General features: G+C 40.4%; 1 protein-coding gene across 1 annotated transcript in view; it reads left to right on the top strand.

The window, feature by feature from the left end:
* Nucleotides 1-22,436, top strand: part of LOC114052352 (synaptotagmin-17-like) — an 84,927-nt gene that overhangs the window by 35,828 nt on the left and 26,663 nt on the right. The window contains 2 exon segments of the mRNA XM_027874911.1: nt 4,370-4,490; nt 9,709-9,864. Of these exon segments, the coding sequence (XP_027730712.1) occupies nt 4,370-4,490; nt 9,709-9,864 (277 nt within the window).

The raw sequence follows: 22,436 nt of genomic DNA on the forward strand, positions 1-22,436 counted from the left end.
ATTTTTAATAGGTCAAATAAGCTCTTAGAAGCCCTATCGATTTTTTTGAAATCTCTTTGCAAAGATCTATGTGTGTGTCCATGTGAGATCTACTCCTGCCTGACTAAATCAAGATGGAGAAAGGAATAATTCACAGAGCTGCATTTCAGATCTTCCAGGGATAAGTAGCAGCTCTTCCCTGGACCTTCTGAAGTTACCTCTTGAGAGGCCATGTGTATCCCATCCAGGGATGGGTAGGTAGTAAGAAAAATGTAGGAAGGAACCTGGTCCATTCCATTGAGGCAGATACATTGTAAGCTAAAGCTTTGGAGAAGAGGCCCAAAGAGGCTTTCTTTTCCAAATGCTTGCTTGTTCTTTGATTGAATGTAGTGTGATGATTTTTCCAGTTGTGTGATCCAGAGGTCTAGGGGTTACGAGATGTTCAGAGTGTCAGCTTCGTGGCTTTACTTAGGTTTTGGTATCCCATAAGAGGTGGGGGCATTGCTTGGGGAGAGGAGGCTGAAGTTGAGTTTCTGGTGATTGACATAATATCAAGGGCATGCACGTGTGTCATTGAGAAGCATCATGGGAAGTTGACATGTCCACCTATTCCTGGGTCTGAATTTTAACTCAAGGACTTTGAATTGGAGTATGTTGCTGATTATAGGTCATCAGCCTGGGCAGGAAAGTATGGACATGCCAATGAGATGCTTCACTGGGAAATCACCAGATGCCACATTATAGATTCATGTATAATGAAAAGCAGGGTCCACAGATAATAGGATGGAAGAGTATTTTCTTTGTTTCTGTGCCTGAGAAAGGCAAAATTAAGCTTGCTTGAAAAGGGTAATGAGAATGACAAATGGTTAGCTTTCAAAAGTAATACTTGGGAGTTGTGTTCCTGAACATTAGAAATCCACAATTTGTTTCCTTGGGCACAATAAAGGAACTGGGGGCCTTCCTCATATCTCAGAGCCCTTGGAACCTCTTAACAATCCTCTCATTCCCCAAAGTTGACTGAGCAAATTCTCTTGAAGTCATGGTTACTATTTCCTCTCCCCAGTTCCAAAAGTACAAAAAAAATAGGTAACATGAGATCACATTAACAACAATGAATGAAAAAGCATTTATTAATCACTTATTACTTTATTCCCACTTATTACAAACATTGTGCTAAGTCCTGGGGATACAAATACAAAAGCAAAGGCAGTCCCTGTTCTACAAAGGAGCTTACAGTCTAATGGGCGAGACAACACAGGAGAGTGGTGACCAGGAAGGGGACATTTAGGTAGCAGTTTGCCAGGTTGGTGACTGGGGCTACAGGCCAGCAGATTGATACACTCCATTCATGAACAATGATAGAGTTGATTTGATCCTAGTGCACAGTTCCAGAATTGGGGGAAGAGTGATGAAAAGGTTATATCTGTGGTGGCAAGGTAATTGGTGAGACTGTGAAGCAGATGTCTGGTGAGTGAAGTGAAGAGTAGAGGCTGGGGTTTTCCTGACACAGTAGTCTGTAGAGGCAGTGGCCAATCAGAAGAAATAGCCAAATTGTGGAAGTTCTTCCCGGCATGAGTGTGGATGGCAAGGTAATGAGCCTAAAAATGACAAGGGAGCAGGAGATGATGCCATCCTCGAAGTAGCCCCTCTGAAGTAGGTAGGATTATTGTTGTTATTCCCACTTTACAACTGAGAGAACTGGACAAATATGCCCCAGTATATAACCCCTTCTCCAGCTATAGAATCAAGGTACTAGTTTTAGTAGGTATTTATTCTTCTACCTCTATTGACCACCTTACTTCTTTTTTTTTTTTTTTTTTTGGTGAGGCAGTCAAGGTTAAGTGACTTGCCCAGGGTCACATAGCTAGTAAGTATCAAGTGTTTGAGGCCTTGAACTCAGGTACTCCTGACTCTAGAGCCAGTGCTCTATCCACTGCACCACCTAGCTGCCCCCAACCACCTTACTTCTGAAGGTTTCTGGGGTAGATGGGAGGCTGTCAATTTTGTCTCTACCTAATGAAGATTTAGTCATAATAGTTGGTTATTTGGGGCTAAATCTTATAGGGCCACTTTGAAAAGGCAATGTTGGTGACAGGATTTTATAGCTGGGGTTAGGTAGAGGTAGTAGACCCTTTCTTGTAATAAAGGAATATAATAAAGGAATCTTTTATCCTAAATTGCCTAAATTCAAACTGTTCTCTACAGACTGTTTCACAGACAGGGATCCTGGGGTATGAAACCAGATGTGGGGAATGATGAGAGAGCATTATGCTGACATCTGGATTGAAAAGCAGTAATTGCATGTACAATTAAATTTTTTCTAAGACATACTGGGTACTTTTTATTTTCTCTTTCTCCCCCTCCCATGTCCTAATGCAATTATACTGAAATGTAGTCTAATTTCTCACTAGACTAAATTATCCTTCAGTTGGCCCCATCTCTGAAAGAAATAACCCCCAAACAATGCTAGGTTTATAGAATTAAATTTCTTCAATGTTATATCAACCACATTGATTGAATTAGACATTTTCCCCCTTTGCCTTCCTCCCCGTGCTTCCCTTTCACCCTCTCCCCACAAATTGCATCTCAAGATGAAATCTGGTTAAATTTTTAAAAAAGGAGACCTGCTTGGTTGTTAGTCTGATGTATGAGCCCTCGAGGGACAAAATTTTCTGTGGCTTGCAAGCACAGTCAATGCCTCCTTGAGGCTCCAGAAGAATTCAGTGGCACTTCTGTCCTGGACATGAGCTATTTTTCAGGGACACTTTCTGTGAAAAGTGTTACCTTCTGATCTTGTCCCTGGTTGTAGTAGCTGTGAGATTGTCCAAGTGATCTTGAGGAAGCTGAGTTGAGAGAATTAAGCCTTGGAATTCTCGTAGTGTTCATGCCATCAATGGCATTTAAAGCTTCCAAGACTGGGAGTGCATGGGTTGGCAGGGCAAAGGGGGGGTGGTAGAAAAGAACTTTGAGAAGCCAAGGGCTTTGGAAAAAGCCTACTGATTTAAACCACAGCTGTCTCCCCTTTAGGATACCTCTTATCTATGCTACACTGTGTTCAGGCTGTGAACCCACTGATGGTCCTTCCAGACACAGGATGTTATTATCTGCTGAGTGAAAAAGGAAACCATTTCTCCTTTTTGCTATTAGAATCAGAGGAGTGACTTGGTGGTCTCCTGGGCATGATCAATTTATTTATGTATTTTTAAGCCTCTGAGTCACTGCTTCTGCTGAGGGAGTGTTGGAAACAGTTTGGGAAACTGGTCTATGATTTTCTTTTTCCTTTACAAAGAAATACCTTTACATTTATTAGTTCAGCAGGTATGTGTTAGGTATCTAGTGTGTGCTAAGCATTGTGCCAGAGGTGAGAGAGATCAAGGATTTAAGTGCCTACTATGTGCAGGGACAGTGCTAATCACTTTACAAATATTATCTTATTTGATCCTCACAACAACCCTGGGGAGCAGGTAGTGTTGTTACCTACATTTTACAATTGAAGAAACTGAGTCAGATGGAGGTTAAATGACTTGCCATTCATATAAATCTTTCCAAGTTTTTCTGAAATTTGCCTGCTCATCATTTCTTATAGCACAGTAATATTCTGTTACATTCATATACCACGACTTGTTCAGCCATTCCCCATTTGATGGGCATCCCCTCAATTGCCAATTCTTTGCCACCACAAAAAGAGCTGCTATAAATATTTTTGTGCAAATACATCCTTTTCACCTTTCTTTGATCTCTTTGGGATATAGACCTAATAGTGGTATTGCTGGGTGAAAGGGTATGCATGGTCTTATAGCCCTTTGGACATAGTTCCAATTTGCTCTCCAGAATGGTTGGGTCGGCTCATGACTCTGCCAACAGTACATTAGTGTCCCAATTTTCCTGCATCCTCTCCAACATTTATTATTTTCCTTTTCCATCATATTAGTCAAGGGGATTTCTTTTTTATTGTGTTTTAGACTAATTGGCCACTGCCGTCCAAAATTCTGTGATTTTATGATGCCTCTTAGACCTGTTAGGAGGACCCAATGAAAGAGAGAAAGTGGGAAAGTGCAGTAGAAAGAGGTTGAGTTTTGGAGTTTGAAACCAGAGTTTGAATCCTAGTTCTGTCTTTTACTAGCTGGGAGATATTGGGCAAATCCTATCTACAAAATGAGTAGGCTGAGTTAGATGATCTAAGGTCCCTACCAACTCCAAATACCTGATCCGTCCTAACAATGTAAGACATGATTACAATTTCTCTTCTTCCAGGATAAAATATAGTATTATTGTAGTTTGGTGGATTTTTTTGACTCTAAAAAATGTGGCTGAGATTGCTGACTTATTCACTTTCAGAAAGCACTGTGGCTGTCATTTTTTAACTCCTTACCATCTTCTTTCTCCGTAGAATGAAGTGGAGCTGGGAGAGCTGTTGCTGTCACTGAATTATCTCCCAAGTGCTGGAAGATTGAATGTTGATGTGATAAGAGCCAAGCAGCTTCTTCAGACTGACATGAGCCAAGGCTCAGGTAAAGATAAGTCTGTTGACAAAGTGCAGAGTTTTCCTCAGGTGAAGGGAGTACCTGGGAGTGGGAGGCTACAGGTTCACTTCTCCTTGGTTGGTCAAGGAGGGTTTTTCAAAATACTCGGGGAGAGTGGCAGGTCAGGGAAATGGACCCAGAATCTTTGTTTTGTTTAATCTTCACATCTGGCAAAGAGCTTTGTCAACAATAAATGTTTACAAAATGTTGAATGGTAGAGGGAACTTTTTTCCCCTCATATTTCTCTCACTTAGGGAAGCTAGTGAATACTATCTTGGTGACCCAACTGGAGACCTATTACTAGAAATATGTCTGAGACCACATTTGACAAATGCTGTCAGTTCATGAAGAAAGGAAAAAAGATTTATTAAACACCTATTATATGTCAGGCACTGTGCTAAGTGCTTTACAAATATTATCTCATTTGATACAACAATCCTGTGAGGTAGGTTCTATAATCATCCCCATTTTACAGTTTAGGGAACTAAGGCAGACAAAAGTTAAGTGACTTATCCAGGGTCACAGAAGCAGGATTTGGACTCAGGTCTTGTTAACTCCAGGTCCAATGCTCTACCTCTATACCCATATGATTTTGATGATTCAACTTCTTTTTAAATTTTTTTTTGTTACATTTTAAGTTCCAAATTTTTCCCTCCCTTCTCTGCAACTAGAGAAGTCTACCATTTGACATATATGTACATATGTGTGTATGTGTATATATGTATATATGTCTGTGTTGTGTGTGTAGGCATGTAGGTATGTGTGTAAAAGCATATTATGCATATTTCTATTCTCTTTGGATTTTAAAGCCCTTTATAACCTAGCTCTCTCCTACCTTTCCAGTCTTCTTCTTTTTATAAGTGCCATGTCTCACCTTATTTTTTAATAATATTTTATTTTTTCCCAAATTACATGTAAAAACAATTTTTAACATTTTTTAAAAGTTTTTGAGTTCAGAATTCTATCCCTCCCTCCCTCCCCACCCTCTCCCTGAGATGATAAGTAATCTGGTATAGGTTATACATGTGTAACCATATAAAACATTTCCATATGTACATTTAACTTCTAAAGGAATTTTGTATTTGTGAATTCATTGACTAGCACAGTGTCTAGCATATAGTAGACACTTAATAAATGCTTATAGATTGATATCTCAAAATGCTACTTTTGCAATTTAGGAATAATGACAGCAGGGGGCAATCATGTTCAAAACCCAGGAAATTTGAACAGTAGGGAATACATATCTTGAATTACAATCATTATCATCATCATCATTATTGGGATTTATATGGAACTTTACAGTTTGCAGATATATCATTTTCATTAATAATGATGATAATTTACAACTATATAGTTTTGTTTACTCATTTTCAGTTGTGTCTCTTTGTGACCCTGTTTGGGGTCTTCTTTTGCAAGAGACCTTGGAGGTCATCTAAGTTAATCTCTTCCCTTTTTTAAATGAGGAAACTGAGACCCAGAGTGTTAAATAACTTGCCTAAAGTCACACATGTGGCAAGTAACAGAGCTGGGATTCAAATCCAGGTTTTCTGAATCCAGATCCATTATTCTTCCCATGGCACCTCTCTGAGAATAAGAATTAATGCCACTTAAATTTAAACTCACTTCATCTACCCTAAAATCCACAGCTCTTTCTGCTATGCCAAATAACCTAAGGACATCTTCTCAGTTCAGTCTCTAAAACTTGAGAATTAATTTTTTCCCTCCTTGGTTGTCAAAAATAAACCTCTTTTTGATATTTATATTTTATAATATTTAACTTTAAAAATCATATCAGAGATCATATTTTAGAGCAAACTTTGCAGTTTGAATGGATATATAACCTAGTTTCATTTCATCAGGAAATGGCTTTTTCTATGTGAGCAGAAATGGTATAATTGAGGTATCCATCCCTTGTAAAGCACTGAGGGCATTGGCTCTTCAGGCAAAAGTGGCAATACCCAAACTTATCTTTGCCTTTAATACTGACTCTAATGTAGTTAGCTGCTAGGTGGATAGAGTGCTGGGCCTTTAGTCAGGAAGACCTGAGTTCAAATTCAACTTCAGATATTTATTAGCTGTGTGACCCTGGGCAAGTCTCTTCTGTCTGCCTCAGTTTCCTTAACTGTAAAATTGGTATGATGATAGTGCCTGTCTTTCAGGATTGTTGTGAGGATCAAATTAAGTTATATTTGTAAAGTGTTTAGCACAGTGCCTGCTACATAGTAGGTGCTATATAAGTGCTTTTTTTCCCCTTTCTCTTCTCTTAATGTAATATAGTGGAAATATTAAGAGCTAACCCTTAAATAAAGAATGCTAGATTAGAGTCAAAGGACCTCCATTTAAATCCTATTCCTGTTGCTTACTTATCTCTGTGAGATTGAGCAGCCATTGTACCTCTCTGAGCTTTAATTTCTTCATCTGTAAAATGGGCATGTTTGGCTGAGCTCAATGATCTCTTAAGCTCCCTTCCAGTTCTAATCTGTTGGAATAGGTGTTATTATTCTTCTCTCAAGCTCAGAGGGTTTAAATATCTTGCACCGGGTTGTTGTTGAGTTATTTCAGCCATGTCTGACTCTTTGTGACCCCATTGGGGGTTTTCTTGGCAAAGATATTGAAATGGCTTGTCATTTCCTTCTTCAGCTCATTTTCCAGATGAGAGAACTGAGGTGAACAGAGTTAAGTGACTTGCCTAGGGTCACATAGCTCCTGAGTGTCTGAAGCCATATTTGAACTTGTGAGAATGAATCTTACTGATTCTAAGTCCAGCAATCTATCCATTGCACCACTAAGCTGCCCTCTTGCTCTGGGTAACATCTAGTAAGTGCCTCAGGCAGGATTTGAACCTGAGTCGTAGGTTACATAGGCAAATGAATTTGGAATTGGATGGGACCTTAAAGTTACATGAATCCAATACTTTCACTGTACAGATGAGGAAACCCATAGTAACACAGCTAGTAAACATCTGAAGTGGGATGTGAACTCACATCTTCCTCGGCTTCAAGTCCAGCTACCTCATAAAAAGTACTGTCTGGAACAAAGGTATCACTCTTTGCAGATGATATGATGATATATTTAGAGAATCAAGTAAAAAACTATTTGAAACAATAAACAACTTTAGCAAAGTTGTAGGATGTAAAATAAACCCACATAAATCATCAGCATTTCTATATATTACTAACAAAGTTCAATAGCAAGAGATAGAAAGAGAAATTCCATTTAAAGTTATTGTAGTATAAAATATTTGGGAGTCTGCCTGCCAAAACAAACCCAGCAACTATATGAACACAATTACCAAACACTTTTCACACAACTAAAGTCAGATGTAAATAATTGGAAAAACATCAGTAGCTCAAGAGTAGGCCAAGCTAATATAATAAAAATGACAATTCTACCTAAATTAATTTATTTATTCAGTGCCAATCAAAATACCAAAAATTATTTTATAGAACTAGAAAAAATAATAACAAAATTCACCTGGAGGAACAAAAGGTCCAGAATATCAAGGGAATTAATGAAAAGAAATGCAAGGGAAGGTAGCCTAGCCATACCAAATCTTAAGTTGTATTATAAAGCAGCAATCATCAAAACTACTTGGAACCTATTCCGCTGATCCACCACTCTACTTCTTAGCCAGTTCCAAGTAGTTATATGACTTTGGGCAAGTCATTTCACTTCAGTGGAGGTAGGTTTTCTTATCTGTAAAATGGGGGTAATACCTGCTCTACCTACTTCACAGAGTGCTGTCAGGGTCAAATGAGATAATGGGTTTTATCAGAACTAATCTTCCCTCCAAAACTTACTCTTCCGTCTAATCTCCCTATTTTTGTGGATGGGGCCACTATCATCCTAATTAATCCATCCTCCAAAAACTCAGTTATCTTGGAATTTTCTCCTTCCTTTACTTCCTTTTCCCAATCCAATCAATTATTACTCTTGTCAGTTCTACCTCCACAATATATCTTATATCAGTCTTTTCCTGTCTCCTCACCCTTTCAGCACTCTGATCTGGCCCCTCTTCACCTCTCACCAGGATAATTTTAATACTTAGGTTTTATGATATTAGTCTCTTCCCTTTCCTCTCTTCAATCCATCTTCTACACAGCTACCCAAGTAACTTCCCTATAGCATGTGTCTGACTATGTAATTCCCTTATTCAAAAACTTTTAGGGGCCCCCTATTGCCTCAGGGATAAAATACAAACTCCTTAGTCTGGCGTTTAAAATCCTGCATAGTCTAGCTTCAACCCACCTTTCTAACCTTATTTCGTACTGCTGCTCATTACTAGAGAGATAGACAGGGGTAGTGGATGGAGAGCTAAATTAAAATCTTGCCTCTTACACAGGCTGACATGACTCTGGACCAGTCACTTAACTATTCAGTGCTACAGGCACACTCTCCAAGACTATCAGTTTGCAGACAAAGCCCTAACCTCCCTCAGTAGAATGAGTTTTCTCACTTGCGAATTCCTCCTACCAATCAGATTAATCCACTAGCCCTACTCCCTATGCATGCTGTATTTCAGCTGAAATGAAATACAGCTCAAATGTTTCCCAGGATTGACTTGCTCCCTCCTGCCCCTGCATTCTCAAGGTATTCCATTTCCATCTCTACCTATTCAAATCCCATTTCCACCCCAAGGCCCAGTTTATGCCATTGGCAAAAGAGCCTGAATTGGGAGTTCTGAGACCCAGTTCTAGTCTTGACTGCATGACCTTGGGAAGAGGATAGAGAGAGGAGGTAGGAGAAACATTTATTAAGCTCCTGTTATTAAGCTGGGCTGCAAGGTGGTATAGTGGGCAGAGCACTGGGCTTAAAATCAGGAAGATTCATACTCATGAGTTCATATCTGGCCTCAGACACTTAGCAGTTGTGTGACCCTGGGCAAGTCTGTAAAAAGGAACTGGAGAAAGAAATGGCAAACCATTCCAGTTGCCAAGAAAACCCCAAATGAGTTCATGAAGAATTGCACATGACTGAACACAAAATTATTTTGGGAAGAAGGTGAGGAAAGGAGGGAGAAGGAATATTTACTAAGCACCTATTATTAAACACCACTGTGTTAAGGGCTTTGCAATTACTGTCTTAGGCAATTCACTCCATCTCTCCTTTTCTCCTCCATAAAATGAGAAGGTTGGGCTCAAGGACACCCCGCCCCGGGTCCCTGTGGCTCTGACTTTCTGTGTCTTCTTTGTACCTCTTTCCCCAGACCCCTTTGTGAAGATCCAGTTGGTACACGGGCTCAAACTTGTGAAGACCAAGAAGACTTCCTTTATGAGAGGGACAATCGATCCTTTCTACAATGAATCTTTCAGTTTCAAGGTCCCACAGGAAGAACTTGAAAATGCCAGCCTAGTATTTACAGGTAGGTGTCCTTATCTCAGACTCTGATTGAGTCCTAGGTCACCATTTTCACTTTTGCCCTTGCTCAGGGACAGTGTTTTCAGTGGGAGCCAGCTTCTAGCTTGGAGATCACAAGATCATAGCTTCTGAGCTGGAGGACACCTCAGGAGCTGTCTAGCCCAATCCATCCATTTCACAGATGAGGAAAATTGAGGCCCAGGAAGGTTTAATGAATTGCCTGAGGTCATGCAGATAGTATCTGAGATAGGATTTGAACTCAGTGCCTCTAAGTCCAGACCCAGTGTTTTTTCCACTGTACCATGTGTGATGGGGCTCGACATATAAGGATCCATTCTCCCTGTGATGTGGTAGAGCAGCCTCACAAACCTTGACCTGCCTCACTGCCCAGAGAAAAATCATTCTGGCATATCTTACCATTTTCACATGCTGCTACAGCTTATATAGAAAGCTGTTACAAAATATTGATGTAGTTGGAGTCAAACAACTACAACATTGAGAAAAAAAAGACGTGGGTTTTATGTGGAAGAGACCTTAGAAGTCATACCTCCTCCTTTTACAAATAAGGGCGATAAGGTCCAGATACTTGCCCAAGGTCACACAGACAGTGAGTGACAGAGGCATAATACGATTAGAACTTGGGTCTTATGATCCCTAGTTCTGTACCCTTTACACCGAGCCATGATATTTTGCCTCGTGGCTATGTGACCTTGGACAAGTCATTTAACTGCTGAAAGCCTCCGTTTTCTCATCTGTAAAATGGACTTACCTCACAGGATTATTGTGAGAATCGAGAGGACAATGTGTGTAGAATCAAGAGGACAATGTGTGTAACCTGAAAAATGCTAGGCCATATGAACATGAGCTATTGCTGCTGTTGTTACTACTTACCTATGGGAATATGGGCATGCCGTCAGCCCCAAAACACCCTTGTAAAAAGCCACGGACAGTTTGTCAAACTCCAATGCTCCTGCATATTATTTTGTGCCTATATTGAAGCCATGCTGCTCAAGTAGAGGCAGGTAGGTGATGTAGTGGATAGAGTGCTGGGCCTGGAGTCAGGAGACTTGAGTCCAAATCTAGCCTCAGATACTTGCTAGCTGTTTAAACCTGGGCAAGTCACTTGACCTCTGTTTGTCTCAGTTTCCTCAACTGTAAAATAGGATAATAATAATAACACCTCTCTCCCTGGGTTGCTATGAGGATCAAATGAATTAATATTTGTAAAATGCTTAGCACAATGCTTGGCTATGTAGTAAGTATTTAATAAATGCTGATTTCCTTCCTTCTAAGCAGGGCCAAGCTTGAAAAGGAACTAAGCTAAGAGACCAGGCCTACCAACCTTTTATTTGTCCAAATAAGCTTCTTTTAAATTATATTATTGAATATGATGCTTCAACAGTAGTATTTACAATATATACTTTGCTTGTATTTACAAGTCCATTTATCATGCATTTAATTCTGGTAGCTATTCAGCGTTTGTCTTGTTCCATTGCATGACCTTTACATGTTCATCTGTGCCAATTTTTAGAAAAATAAATCTGAAAGTACTGTCAGGGCAACAGGGACCTCTTCAGATTAACTTGATCTGTTAATCAACTGATTAACAGCTACCAGACCAGGGCCTACCTAAATAAGATCTTAATTTTTAAAAAAATTTGTAGTAATATTGTTTATTTTTATATCACTTCCATTTCCAAACATATCATACCCATTGAGTCATCTCTTGTAACAAAATATAAAAAGAAAAAGAAATTAAAAAAAGAAAGCAATTCAACAAAACCAACCAGCTCCATTTCCAAATATATTGTACTCATTGAGTTATCTCTTGTAAAAAAAAATATGAAAAGAAAGGGAAATTAAAAAAAAAAGAAAACAACTCAACAAAACTAACTAACTCATCAACTACATTTGACAGTATTTGCAGCTTTCTATACCCACAGTCCCCTTCTTCTCTAATGAAGGAAGGAAAGTACTTTTCCCTTCATCTCTTTTTCGGGAACAAAATTTATACAGCATTCAACTTCTGGGTTTTTTGGTTTGTTTTGTCATTATAATGACACAGTGTTTAGGCTTTATTGTTGTCATAGTGTTTCCTACTTATGTTGTTGTAGAGATTGCATATATTGTTTACCTGGTTCTACTTGTTCTATACTGTATCAGTTCATATAAATCTTCCAGTGCTTCTCTGAATTAATTCTTCTAATCCATTGTCTTTTATGGACTAGTAAGAGTCCATTACATTCATTCCTACAATTTGTTTGTCCCTTCCCCCATCTGTGGATCAGATAAGATCATAAAGCAACTAGTGCATTGATTTGAGACCCTTGTGGGGCACATATAGAAGTCACATGGAAATTTTATCATCATCATCCCTGGCTTGATATAATGTCTTAAGTTTGTAGAGCCTTTCCTATGCATTTCCTCACTAGAGGCTCAGAACAATCCCAAATGACAAGAACACAGATGGAGCTGGGATTCAAGCCCATAAGTGTTCTGAGTCTTAGGCCGGTGCTACTCCATCAGCGAATGGAAGGAACCTGGAAAGCAAGTAAACCTTTTTTTTTTTTTTTTGAGAGCACAGTTGCATCGCTAAGATGCTTGTGCCATAGTGGATGAAGTCCTGGACTTTGAGAAGATATGCATTTCTATCTCTTACTATGTTACCACGGGTTAGTCAGTCACTGCACCTCTCTCAGCCTAAGTTTCCACATCTGTAAAAAAGGAATAATGATGATATCTGCAGTACCTTCCGATGTCACAAAATTCTTGTAAAGCTCAGGTGATAGAATGTATACTAAAAGCTTTGCAAACTGTAAAGCATATATAAATATCAGGTATTATTTTATGTACTGGTTGGCCTCTGTGCCTACCACCCAAGAGGTCTTTAGCTAATGAATGAACCAGTCAGCCACAAGCATTTAGTAAGCTTTTGCTGCAGGCCCTGTGCCATATAGATCAAGTTAAGAAGAAGAGGTCCCTGAAAAAAAAACAAACTTTCAGACTGACAAAAAGATATCATGTGAATGAACCTAAAAAAGGATATGAGGGTGATAGGACAAAACGTTGGAAAGTTATAGGGACTAAATGCATGGAAAAATAGACTTGTAAATATAAGTAAAGGGCTATGTGCAAGTTATAAGTGCTTGGAGGGGAAATATTTAATACCTCTGAGTCTCAGTAAAATGTAAAATGAAAGGGGTTAGGCTAGGTGATCTCTAGTATACCTCCTGTCTCAGAATCCTGTGAACCCATTATGGATCATGGCTATTGAGTATTTAAATAGAAGAAGATAAATAAAACTAGGATGGGGTGACAAGGGCTTTGTCTCAGGAACTGATTTCACTTGTATTCCTTTAGCAGTTTAGGAACAACTGAGTTACTGGTTTAGCTTCTTACAGAGTACCTAGATAGCCAGAAAAATTAGTTAAAATAGGGATACTCCTAGAGCAGGGTTTCTCAACCTGGAATCCATAGAATCCATGAACTGATTTTAAAAAATATTTCAATAACTGTTTTTCAGTATAATTGGTTTCATTTGTAATCCCACGTATTTTATTTTTGCATCTAAAAACGTTATTGGGTCTATAGGGTTTACTGGACTGCCAAAGAGGTCGAGGACACACAAAAAGGTTATGAACTCCTTGGGAACTTCCTAGCCAATCCTATTTCTTGGTTGTGCCCCTGGTGAGCTCCTCTGTGGCTGGGCCTCGCTCAACCCTGGTGACCTCTCTAACAGTGACATCACCTTAACTATGTTGCCTTTCTCTGTCCACACCCTCCCCTCATTCCATTCAGTGGTCACACACTAAGTGCTATGAACTTTTTTAGTACAAGAAGAGTCAGGGTTTCAGGATCTCCTATGACTGGTGATAGAGAAGCTTGTCAGTCCCCTGGGACAAAGCCAGAATATTAAAGGTATGGGGTATGGTCTGGGAAAAATTGAGTGAATTGGTGGGTATCTGAGCAAATCTACATTACTACTGGACTCAAACCCACAGAATTTTGGGGCTTTTCATTCTTAAATAACAGAAAAAACTCCCATCTGAAATGCTGAAATCTAACCCATTATCTTGTTTCCAAACATTTCACCAGAAAAGTAAGGTTGAACCGCAATTTAAATTTTTGGCATAGAGATTCCTTGGTAAAAGGTTGTAATTAAGCTGTGGTTGGTATTCCTGGTTTCCTGAATATTTCCTTTTATGTGTGAAGAAGATTCCTTTTCTTGTAATTTTCAGTCAGGTGATGTCTATAGCTAGAGTCAAAAGAAGGTAGGGAAGGAAAAAAATTCAACACCTAAAATATCAAATTCTTAGCCCAGAAGCCATGAGGGAAATTCAGTGGAGCTTTATTCTATCAAAAGAAATTGAAGGCAGGGATGGTTATTACTGGTAAGTAGGTAAAAAGAATGAAATTTGAGTTAATTAGAGACAAAATCATCCAGAGGAAGTGCCTAGCAATGAATGCTGCAGTCACACTATGGAATTACTTCAATATCTGAACCCATTCTGAGCATAAAACGATTTCCAGACCTGAATATTGTCCCTACTCTTAGACCTTCTTGGGCCTCAGTTTCCTCATTTTCAAAATAATTCTTGTACCACACAAATGAGATAATGTATGTAAATAATCTGTGGATAAACATCTGAGTGCCTCTAAGTGCCAGGCACTGTCCTTGGTCCTGGGTACAAAGACAAAAATTGCCTAGAGAACATTTATGTAAATAATTTTAACAAAATAAATGCAAGGTAATTGGAGGGAGTGGAAGGTGGGACATTTATGTGGGAGGGAGGTTCCTAGCATGTGGGGGATCAGGAAAGGCTTCATGTGGAAGGTGATGCTTGAGCTGAGCCAGAAAACTAGGGGATTTAAAGAGGCAGAGGTGAGAAGTGTGTGCATTCCAAACATGGGGACCAGCCTGGGTAAAAATGCTGGTACTAGACATAGAATGTTGTGTGTGAGGGACAGGAAGAAGACCAAATTGGTCAGTCTGCAAAGAGTTTTATAAAGGTAAGGCCCAATTCAGGCTGCTCTGGTTGTAATTCAGTTTTGAGATTGGAATAACATGAGATATTCACAGACCATCTAATAGCTAACAAAAGGAAATTTACTTAACCATAGCATGAAAAGGGAATTCAGCAAAGGTGACAGCATTGAATCAGTTGGTCAAAGCTTCCTTGACTCAGCATTCACCATGGTGACAGGAAGGTGCCAAGGGAAGAACTCCTGACTCTGCTGGCTTTTTTACTTAGACCACTGGGAAGCTATGTCAGTAATTCAAGCCTTAGTGTCCTGGGAACTGCATCTTGAGGGTGGTTTTAATACCTTTTAAAGTTCAAACCTCATCCATCTTAGCTAACATGGGGTGGGACCTTAGGAGAAGCAAGCTCAATCTCTCTGACTAGAACCCTAGTAGATATTGCCCTTTCCGCAGAGGGGAAGTATACATAAGGTGGGAAAGATAGGTTGGAGCCAGGTTATGAAAGGTTTTAAATACCAGACAATATTTGATCCTAGAGCTAATTGGGCACTCAATTACTAAAGTAATTGAGCAGGAGAATGACATGGTCAGATGTGTAATTCAGGAATGCCAGTTTGGCAGCTATGTGGATGTTGGATTGGAGAGAGGAGAGACTTGAGGCACAGTATAGGGGCTTTTCTTTCCTTTTTTAAAAAAAACTATTTTTAACATTTATTTTTAAAAATGTTTGAGTTCTGAATTCTCTCCCTCTTGTCCACCCTTCCCTCACACATTGAGAAGCCAAGCAATGAGATATCAATTATACATGTGAAATCATGCAAAACTTATTTCCATATTAGCCATGTTGCAAACAAACAAACAAAACAACAAGAAAAATAAAGAAAGCACAAAAATTATGCTTTAATCTGCACTCAGACTTCATCAGTTCTTTCTCTGGAGGTGGATAGCATCATGAGTCCTTTGGAATTGTCTTGGATCATTGTATTGATTACAGTAGTTGTCTCTTTTATAGTTGATCATCATTACAATATTACTGTTACTGTGTACAATGTTCTGCTGGTTCTTCTCACTTCACTAGTAGAGATGGCTTTTTAATAATACAAGTGAGAGCTGATGAAGATCTACTTGAACAAAGGTGATGACTATGTAAGTAGAGAGAAGGGGATGGATGCAATAGATATTGTAGGGGTAGAAATGACATGAAATTTGACAATTGATTGGGTATATGGAGTACAGAGGAATGAGAGGTCAGAGATGACAGGGTGAAGAGAAAAATGGTGGCACCATTAAAAGAAATTCAGAAGTGTGAAAAGATAACGAGCTCTGATTTAGACATTGAATTTGAGGTGCCTCTGGGAATTTGATTTGAAATACCCGGTAGGCAATTGGTGAAGCAGGATTGGAGCTCAGAGATATGTAGTTCTGGGAACCATCTGTATAGAGATGATAATTAAACCCATGGGAGCTTTCAGGATCTCCAAGTGAGAGAATACAGAGAGAAGCTAGGGGAGGGTCTGTGACAGATTAGGGGTACACCCACAGCTAGGGAATGGGATATGGATGATTATCAGGCAAAGGAGACTGAGAAGAAACAGTCAGTAAGGCACCATTACTTTGCATTTCAACAAGAATTCTGCATCAGTCTCTAGACTTCATAGGCTTCTCAGTCTTACTGGGGTATTCAGAGGTCTCACAAGCATCTGTAGTGGGAGCAAGGAAGGCCACTTGCTCTGTTTTCCATTATTACTTGGCCTTCTGCAGGATCAGAACTAAATTGGTTGATTAGATTTTCTGGTAAGACAAGCTACAAAAACAAGAAAGAAGCAAGGTAACTACAGTGAGGGAAGGAAGGAGGAAGTGAGGAGGAGACCAGTAGCATCAGCAGCTGTCATGGTCTAGAAGGGAGACACATGGCTTGAGTGGGACAGGAATGAGAGAATATGTACCAGATTGACATAGTAACTGCAGCCTGAATCGAGTATTGAAGACAGCAAGGGAAAACAGGAGCATGGAATAAGAGAGTGGGTGGGCAGCATCACCAATGGTGGCCTGGGGAGGGATTAGAAGGGGCTTAGTGGGGGCATAGAAGAAGAGAATAGGTGGGCAGCAGTGGCCTGAGATGGAGGCACAAGGGAAGACACATGGGTTGAAGTGGGGCAGGAAGGGAGAAAAAGTATACCAGGTGAGCAGCAGTAGTAACTTGTGCCGGTCCAAACCGCACACTCTCTTACAGCCAGATCAGGCAACCAGGGTCATACTCACCGGTCCTCGGGGTCACCCAGATTTACCAGAGACGAGCCTATCAGAAGGTGCAAAAACCTGAACTTTATTCAATAATCATCACAGCAAAGCCAGGCAGGAAAGTACCGTGCACGAGCAGGAGCAAAAGCCGACCCCGCCCTGATCCCTACAGTTCTTTTAAGTACCTACTTCGTCCCTCCCTCCTCCTCAGCCCGCCTATAGTGACTCGTCGAAGATCATATATCAGAAGAGGATGTCTAGCATAGTGCCCAGACAAAGGGAGCATACGTGGCACAGCAAGTGGGGCCTAGATATTTGGAAGGAGGTGTCTGGGGTTAGTGCTATACAAAGGGAAAGTACGTGACCCAGGAAGTCAGGAAGGAGACGTCTGGGGTTAATGTTGCACCTAGGGAAGAGGACTAGACAAAGGAACTCATTCTCTGCCGTCCTACTCCCACGTGGCACAGCCCCCTGCCTCAGGAGCACTGTGCTCCAGCTACTTCCTTGTATTCTGTTCCTTCCCTAGCTTATCACAGCTCCACATAGCACTGCCCACTGCCTCAGGAGCGTGAGCTCCGGTTACTTCTCCATATCCAGTTCCCATCCCAGTTCACCACAACTCCGCCTAGCATAGCCCCTGCCTCGGGAGCGTGAGCTCCGGTTACTTCCTAATATCTTGTTTCTACCCAATCTTTCCACAACCTCCACTTGGCAGTAGCTAACATCAGACAGTCCCTCACAGTAACTGCATAACTATGACCTAAGAGGGAGGCACAGGGGTTGAATAGGGGCATGGAAGATGAGAGTGGGTGGGCTACAACATCATCTGTGGCCTGGGAGGGAGGCACAGGGAAGAAGTAGTTCATGGAGAGAGGAAGGCGTAAAGGGAGTAAATGGGGACTAGCAACAGCTGTGAACTGAGAGGCAAGTATTGTACATTGTTTTGTTGGAGCAAGGAGAGGAGAAGGGAGGCACAAAGGTTGAGTAAGACGGGGTGGGGGGGGAGGGAAGTCAGCAGCAACAGAAGCTGTGACTTGGGAAGAAGACAACAAGGGTCAAGTAGGTGGGACCCACAGAGGTTGAGTGGGGCCATGGAGTTTTTTAATTTAGTTTAATCTCTTTTTTTTAAAGGTGAGGATATAAAGGATTTGTAGGATTCAAGATTAAAAAAAAAAATGATACCCAACCCTAGTATATTGCAGAGAGATAAAAATCCATTGAGTAGAAAGATAATTATTTTTTCTTGTTTTTACATGATGCTAGAGCACTTTTTGGAGCTGTGGGTGGAGTTTCTAGGTGTGAAGGAGCAACCTCAGCCACAGCCTGTACTTTTTCTCCGTCCCCAAGCTTCACCAGGATATCTTTATAGTTTTACCTTTCCTATTCCTTTAGCTTTCTCAATGTGCTTCAATTTGACAAACATTTTATGTGTACTATGCTCGAGAATATGAAGAGAGATATATTACCAATCCTGCTATCCTGGATTCTAGTGGGGGAAAGATGTGTGTACAAATAAGATGTAAGGGAGATTGAATAATGAATGCATAGGACTTGTGAGATTTGAGGACAATTCAATTTCATGTGGAGTACAGAGCTCAGAGAAAGCTTTGGGAAGAAAATGGTCCCTGAGTTGGGCCTTGGAAATAAAGGAAGGAATTTACTAGATTGAGGTAGGTATAGAGGTATGCATTGTGTCTGTGTGTATGTGTGCATGAATGTAGAGTCCATTACAAATAGGGAAAATAGCATGAGCAAAGCTCCGGATTTTGGAGAGGTTGGAGCCAGCGAATGGAGACATCAGTTTGGATGAATTGAGTACCATGAAATAACACTGGAATTGCAGGCTTGGAGCCAGATTGTGGAGAACTTGAATGGCAGCAGGAATGGGGAGCCACTGATAGTTTTTGAGTAAAGAAGTGGCATCATAATAGCAATAAATATATTAAGAAGTTTTCTTAGGCAATGGTGTGGAGCATGAAATGTTTGGAAAGGGTAAATAGATGGGTGACAAGACTGGTTTATGGACTATTACAACAGTTTGGAGGTGAAGAGATGAAGGCCTAAACTAGAATGATTGTAGTTGATTAGAAAGGAAGAGATGAATGCAAGAAATATTGTGGAAGATTTGATACTTGGCAACTTCCTGGAATGGGGGTGGGGTGAGGAACAGGGAATATGAATCTGAGAATTTAAGGTTGAATGACTTGGATGTTAGTGGTGCCCTCATCAAAAATAAAGCAGTTATCAGGGTAGAAATGATAAATTAAGTTTTGGATATGTTGAGTTTGAGGTGTTTGTTTCAATAAGCATTTATTTAATATGTACCAGGCACTATGTTAAGTACTAAAGATAGAAAGAAAGGCAAAAACATGGTTCCTGTTCTTAAGGAGTTCACATATAAACAACTCTATGTGTACAAGATATAGACAGAAGGTAATCTTAGATAAGAGATATTAACAGCAGAAAGAACCAGGAAAGTTAAGCTGTCTTGAAGGAAACTAGGGAAGCCAGGAGGAAATGAAGAGAGAAAGCATTCCTAGCATGTGCTATTGAAAAGGCACAAAGTTGGAAGATGGAGTGTTGTGTTGTTGTTGTTCATCCTTCATTTTCAAAGAGGGACTGATGACATCATGGGGTGATGTCTTGACTTGCTTGTGAATTGGATTTAGGTGAAGCAGAGTTGCACAAAGTCTCCAGTCATTGAAATTCAGTGGCCCGAGATGCAACGGATGACTTTGGCTTCTTCAATGTTTTACCACACTCTAATTGCTCCACCGTCAATAAATCTTAATCAGTCAATCAATCAAAAACATTTATTAAGCATTTATGATACATTAAGCACTGTGTTAAGGACTAGAGATACAAAAAAAGGTGAAAAACTGGTCATATTATCCAGGAAATCACAATTTAATGGGGAAAATATTTTGGAAAGGATGAAAGTGTCTAACTATAAGTTATCATTTTTTTGCAGCGCCTAGAAAACAGTGTCTCAAAGTCAAGCTCCTCAGTCTTTCTTCAGAGACCTATCAAGACTATAGGAGATTGGGAACGGGGCAGGAAGATACTCTAGAGATCACTTGTCTTGACTGGAGACATGGAGCCTCTTTGTATCCAGCTTTAACACAGCACTGTATAAGGGTTACTCCCTGCCACTACAGTTTCAATTGATTTCTGACCTCATGGAAGCTTGCTCAAGAAGCATGTTGCCCTTCTCATCTTCCAGTCAGGTTTCAGTTTTTAATATCTGGTTGGGTTGGGGTAAATCTGTTTCCCTCTCCCTACCTCTATACTTGAGTCTTGTGTTTTCCTCTTTCATCAGCACCCCCTACAGAAGAGCCTCTAGTTTTTACTCTCAGTGGTACCTTGGGCCCCCTGTGCTTCTTTGGGGCCATTTAGGTGGGGTTATTAAAATTATCTGGAGCTATTCTCCTTGACACCCACTGTATTTAGTCTAATGGCAAGACAAAAGTCAGGATGACTAGGATTGGCCACGGATGCAGTGGATCATGTGGGAGGAACAATATAGATCTTAGAGTAGGTTGAAGGTAGTGAAAACACCCTTCTAGTCTTTTTATACTTTTACTTCTCTGAAGGTTGCCAGATTATGAACAGAGGGAGGGTCTGGAAGTGGCACTGGGAGATGTTCACACTTTAGAACTTATCTCATCCCAAACTATTCTACCTCTGTGATCTTGAACTTATAATCAAACAGCCAACATTTACTGGGAAAGAAGTATATGAACTCCTCTTGGCATTGTGTGTTGGAGGATGGGAGTGGGGTTAGGGATGGCATTAGAGAAGGGGCAGTCAGCACTAAAGAGGGTGGCTGGCACAGGATGTCTTCAGGAGATGGGGAGGCTTTGTTGACTTCCAGATGGTGGAAAGAGGGTGATTTGGAAGATGGAGTGTTTGTTCCAGTGGTCATAGTGGGAAGGGTGAGGTTAGAGGAGGCTAGCAACTAGAGAAGAATTCGGCTAGGAATGAGAATGTGGGAAGAGATGCTTATGGAGAAGGGATTTTTGCTCAAGCAGATGAAGACTCTAAAAGAGGGGTAAAGAGGAGTTAATTCACCTTTCTAGACCTTAGCTTATTCACTGGTGGAATGAGGGGGTTGGATGATCTGATTTGTGAAATCCTTTCTAGATGGAAATTCCATGAAACTTCTGGGTTAGGTGATCAGTGAAAGCTTCTTAGAGGAGGTGGAATTTAATGATTTCACATGTGTGCTAATGTAAGAAGCATAAGGGCCTTTGGCAGAATTGGGGTCAAGGGAAGGATGTGATTTAATGGCTCACAATACTAGCAAGGAATTACATGAATTTGGTCCCTACATTTTCTTTCTTTTGTTATGTTGGTACCTGCAGCAGGGTACAATGGGGAGAGCAGCAATATGGTTCCCTTGCAAAAGCATGTTCTAAATCTGCAAGCAAAAGACCTGGGTTTTAGTAATGAATTTTTCTTAATTCCTATGTGGCCCCAGGTGAGTCATTTCTCTCTGGCTTTCTGTTTCATCAGTTGTAAAAAGGAGGATGTTGAAGTAGAACTATTTCTAAGGGCCCTTTCATCTCTAAATCCTATGACTTATCAATATGGGTGTTAACAACCTCTGGAATGATGTTGGCTGTCCACAAAGACCCTGGAATTTGTGGCAACCAATACCTTGCCAGAAGTTGTTATATTCAATCTAGTTATGACCTATCTAATCCAGCCCCATTCACTTTCCAGGTAGAAAATTGAAACCCAGAGAGGTTAAATGTCTTAGGTTATCTGGGGTGTATATCTGGATTCAAACCCAATTCCACTCACTCCCACCCTCCCCAAACTGTACCATGTTGCTTAAGCAGAAGGAAACCACCCAGGAGAAAAGACTAGACCAGAGATAGAGTATTGGAGTGCCTAATCCCCTAGGCACCTTCAAACCTGCTTTCTAAGTGGCTCCTTGTGGCAACCAGAAGCTTTAAGAAGTGAGAAGCATCAATTTTAAAAGATGCTTCTGGTTAAAATTGGCAATGCTGAGTCTTACTGAGCTTTGGGTGAGCCCCAGCCAACTGACTGAGGTTCTCCTGGGGCTTTTCCTTCCATGTGAATGTCTGATTAATGCTTTCAATGGATTTGAACCAAAGGATATTCAGGGAAGGTTTCCCCTGGGAGATACAGGTGGAAAGTTAAGGATTTGTTAAACACATGTCCTGCAACCAGTATTTTTAAATGGAAAAAATAGAACCAGAAGAGACAGCCTTTTAAGTCTGGCTAAAGAGGAAACAGACTTTGTATTGAGCTGCCCACGTCACCTCTTGTTATACAGTTGGTTGCAGATAAAGGGCGCAGCTGAGATTTCATCAGTTTGAAACAAA

Source organism: Vombatus ursinus, unplaced genomic scaffold (genome assembly GCF_900497805.2).
Source record: "Vombatus ursinus unplaced genomic scaffold, bare-nosed wombat genome assembly UNPS02014807.1, whole genome shotgun sequence".
Lineage (NCBI taxonomy): Eukaryota > Metazoa > Chordata > Mammalia > Diprotodontia > Vombatidae > Vombatus > Vombatus ursinus.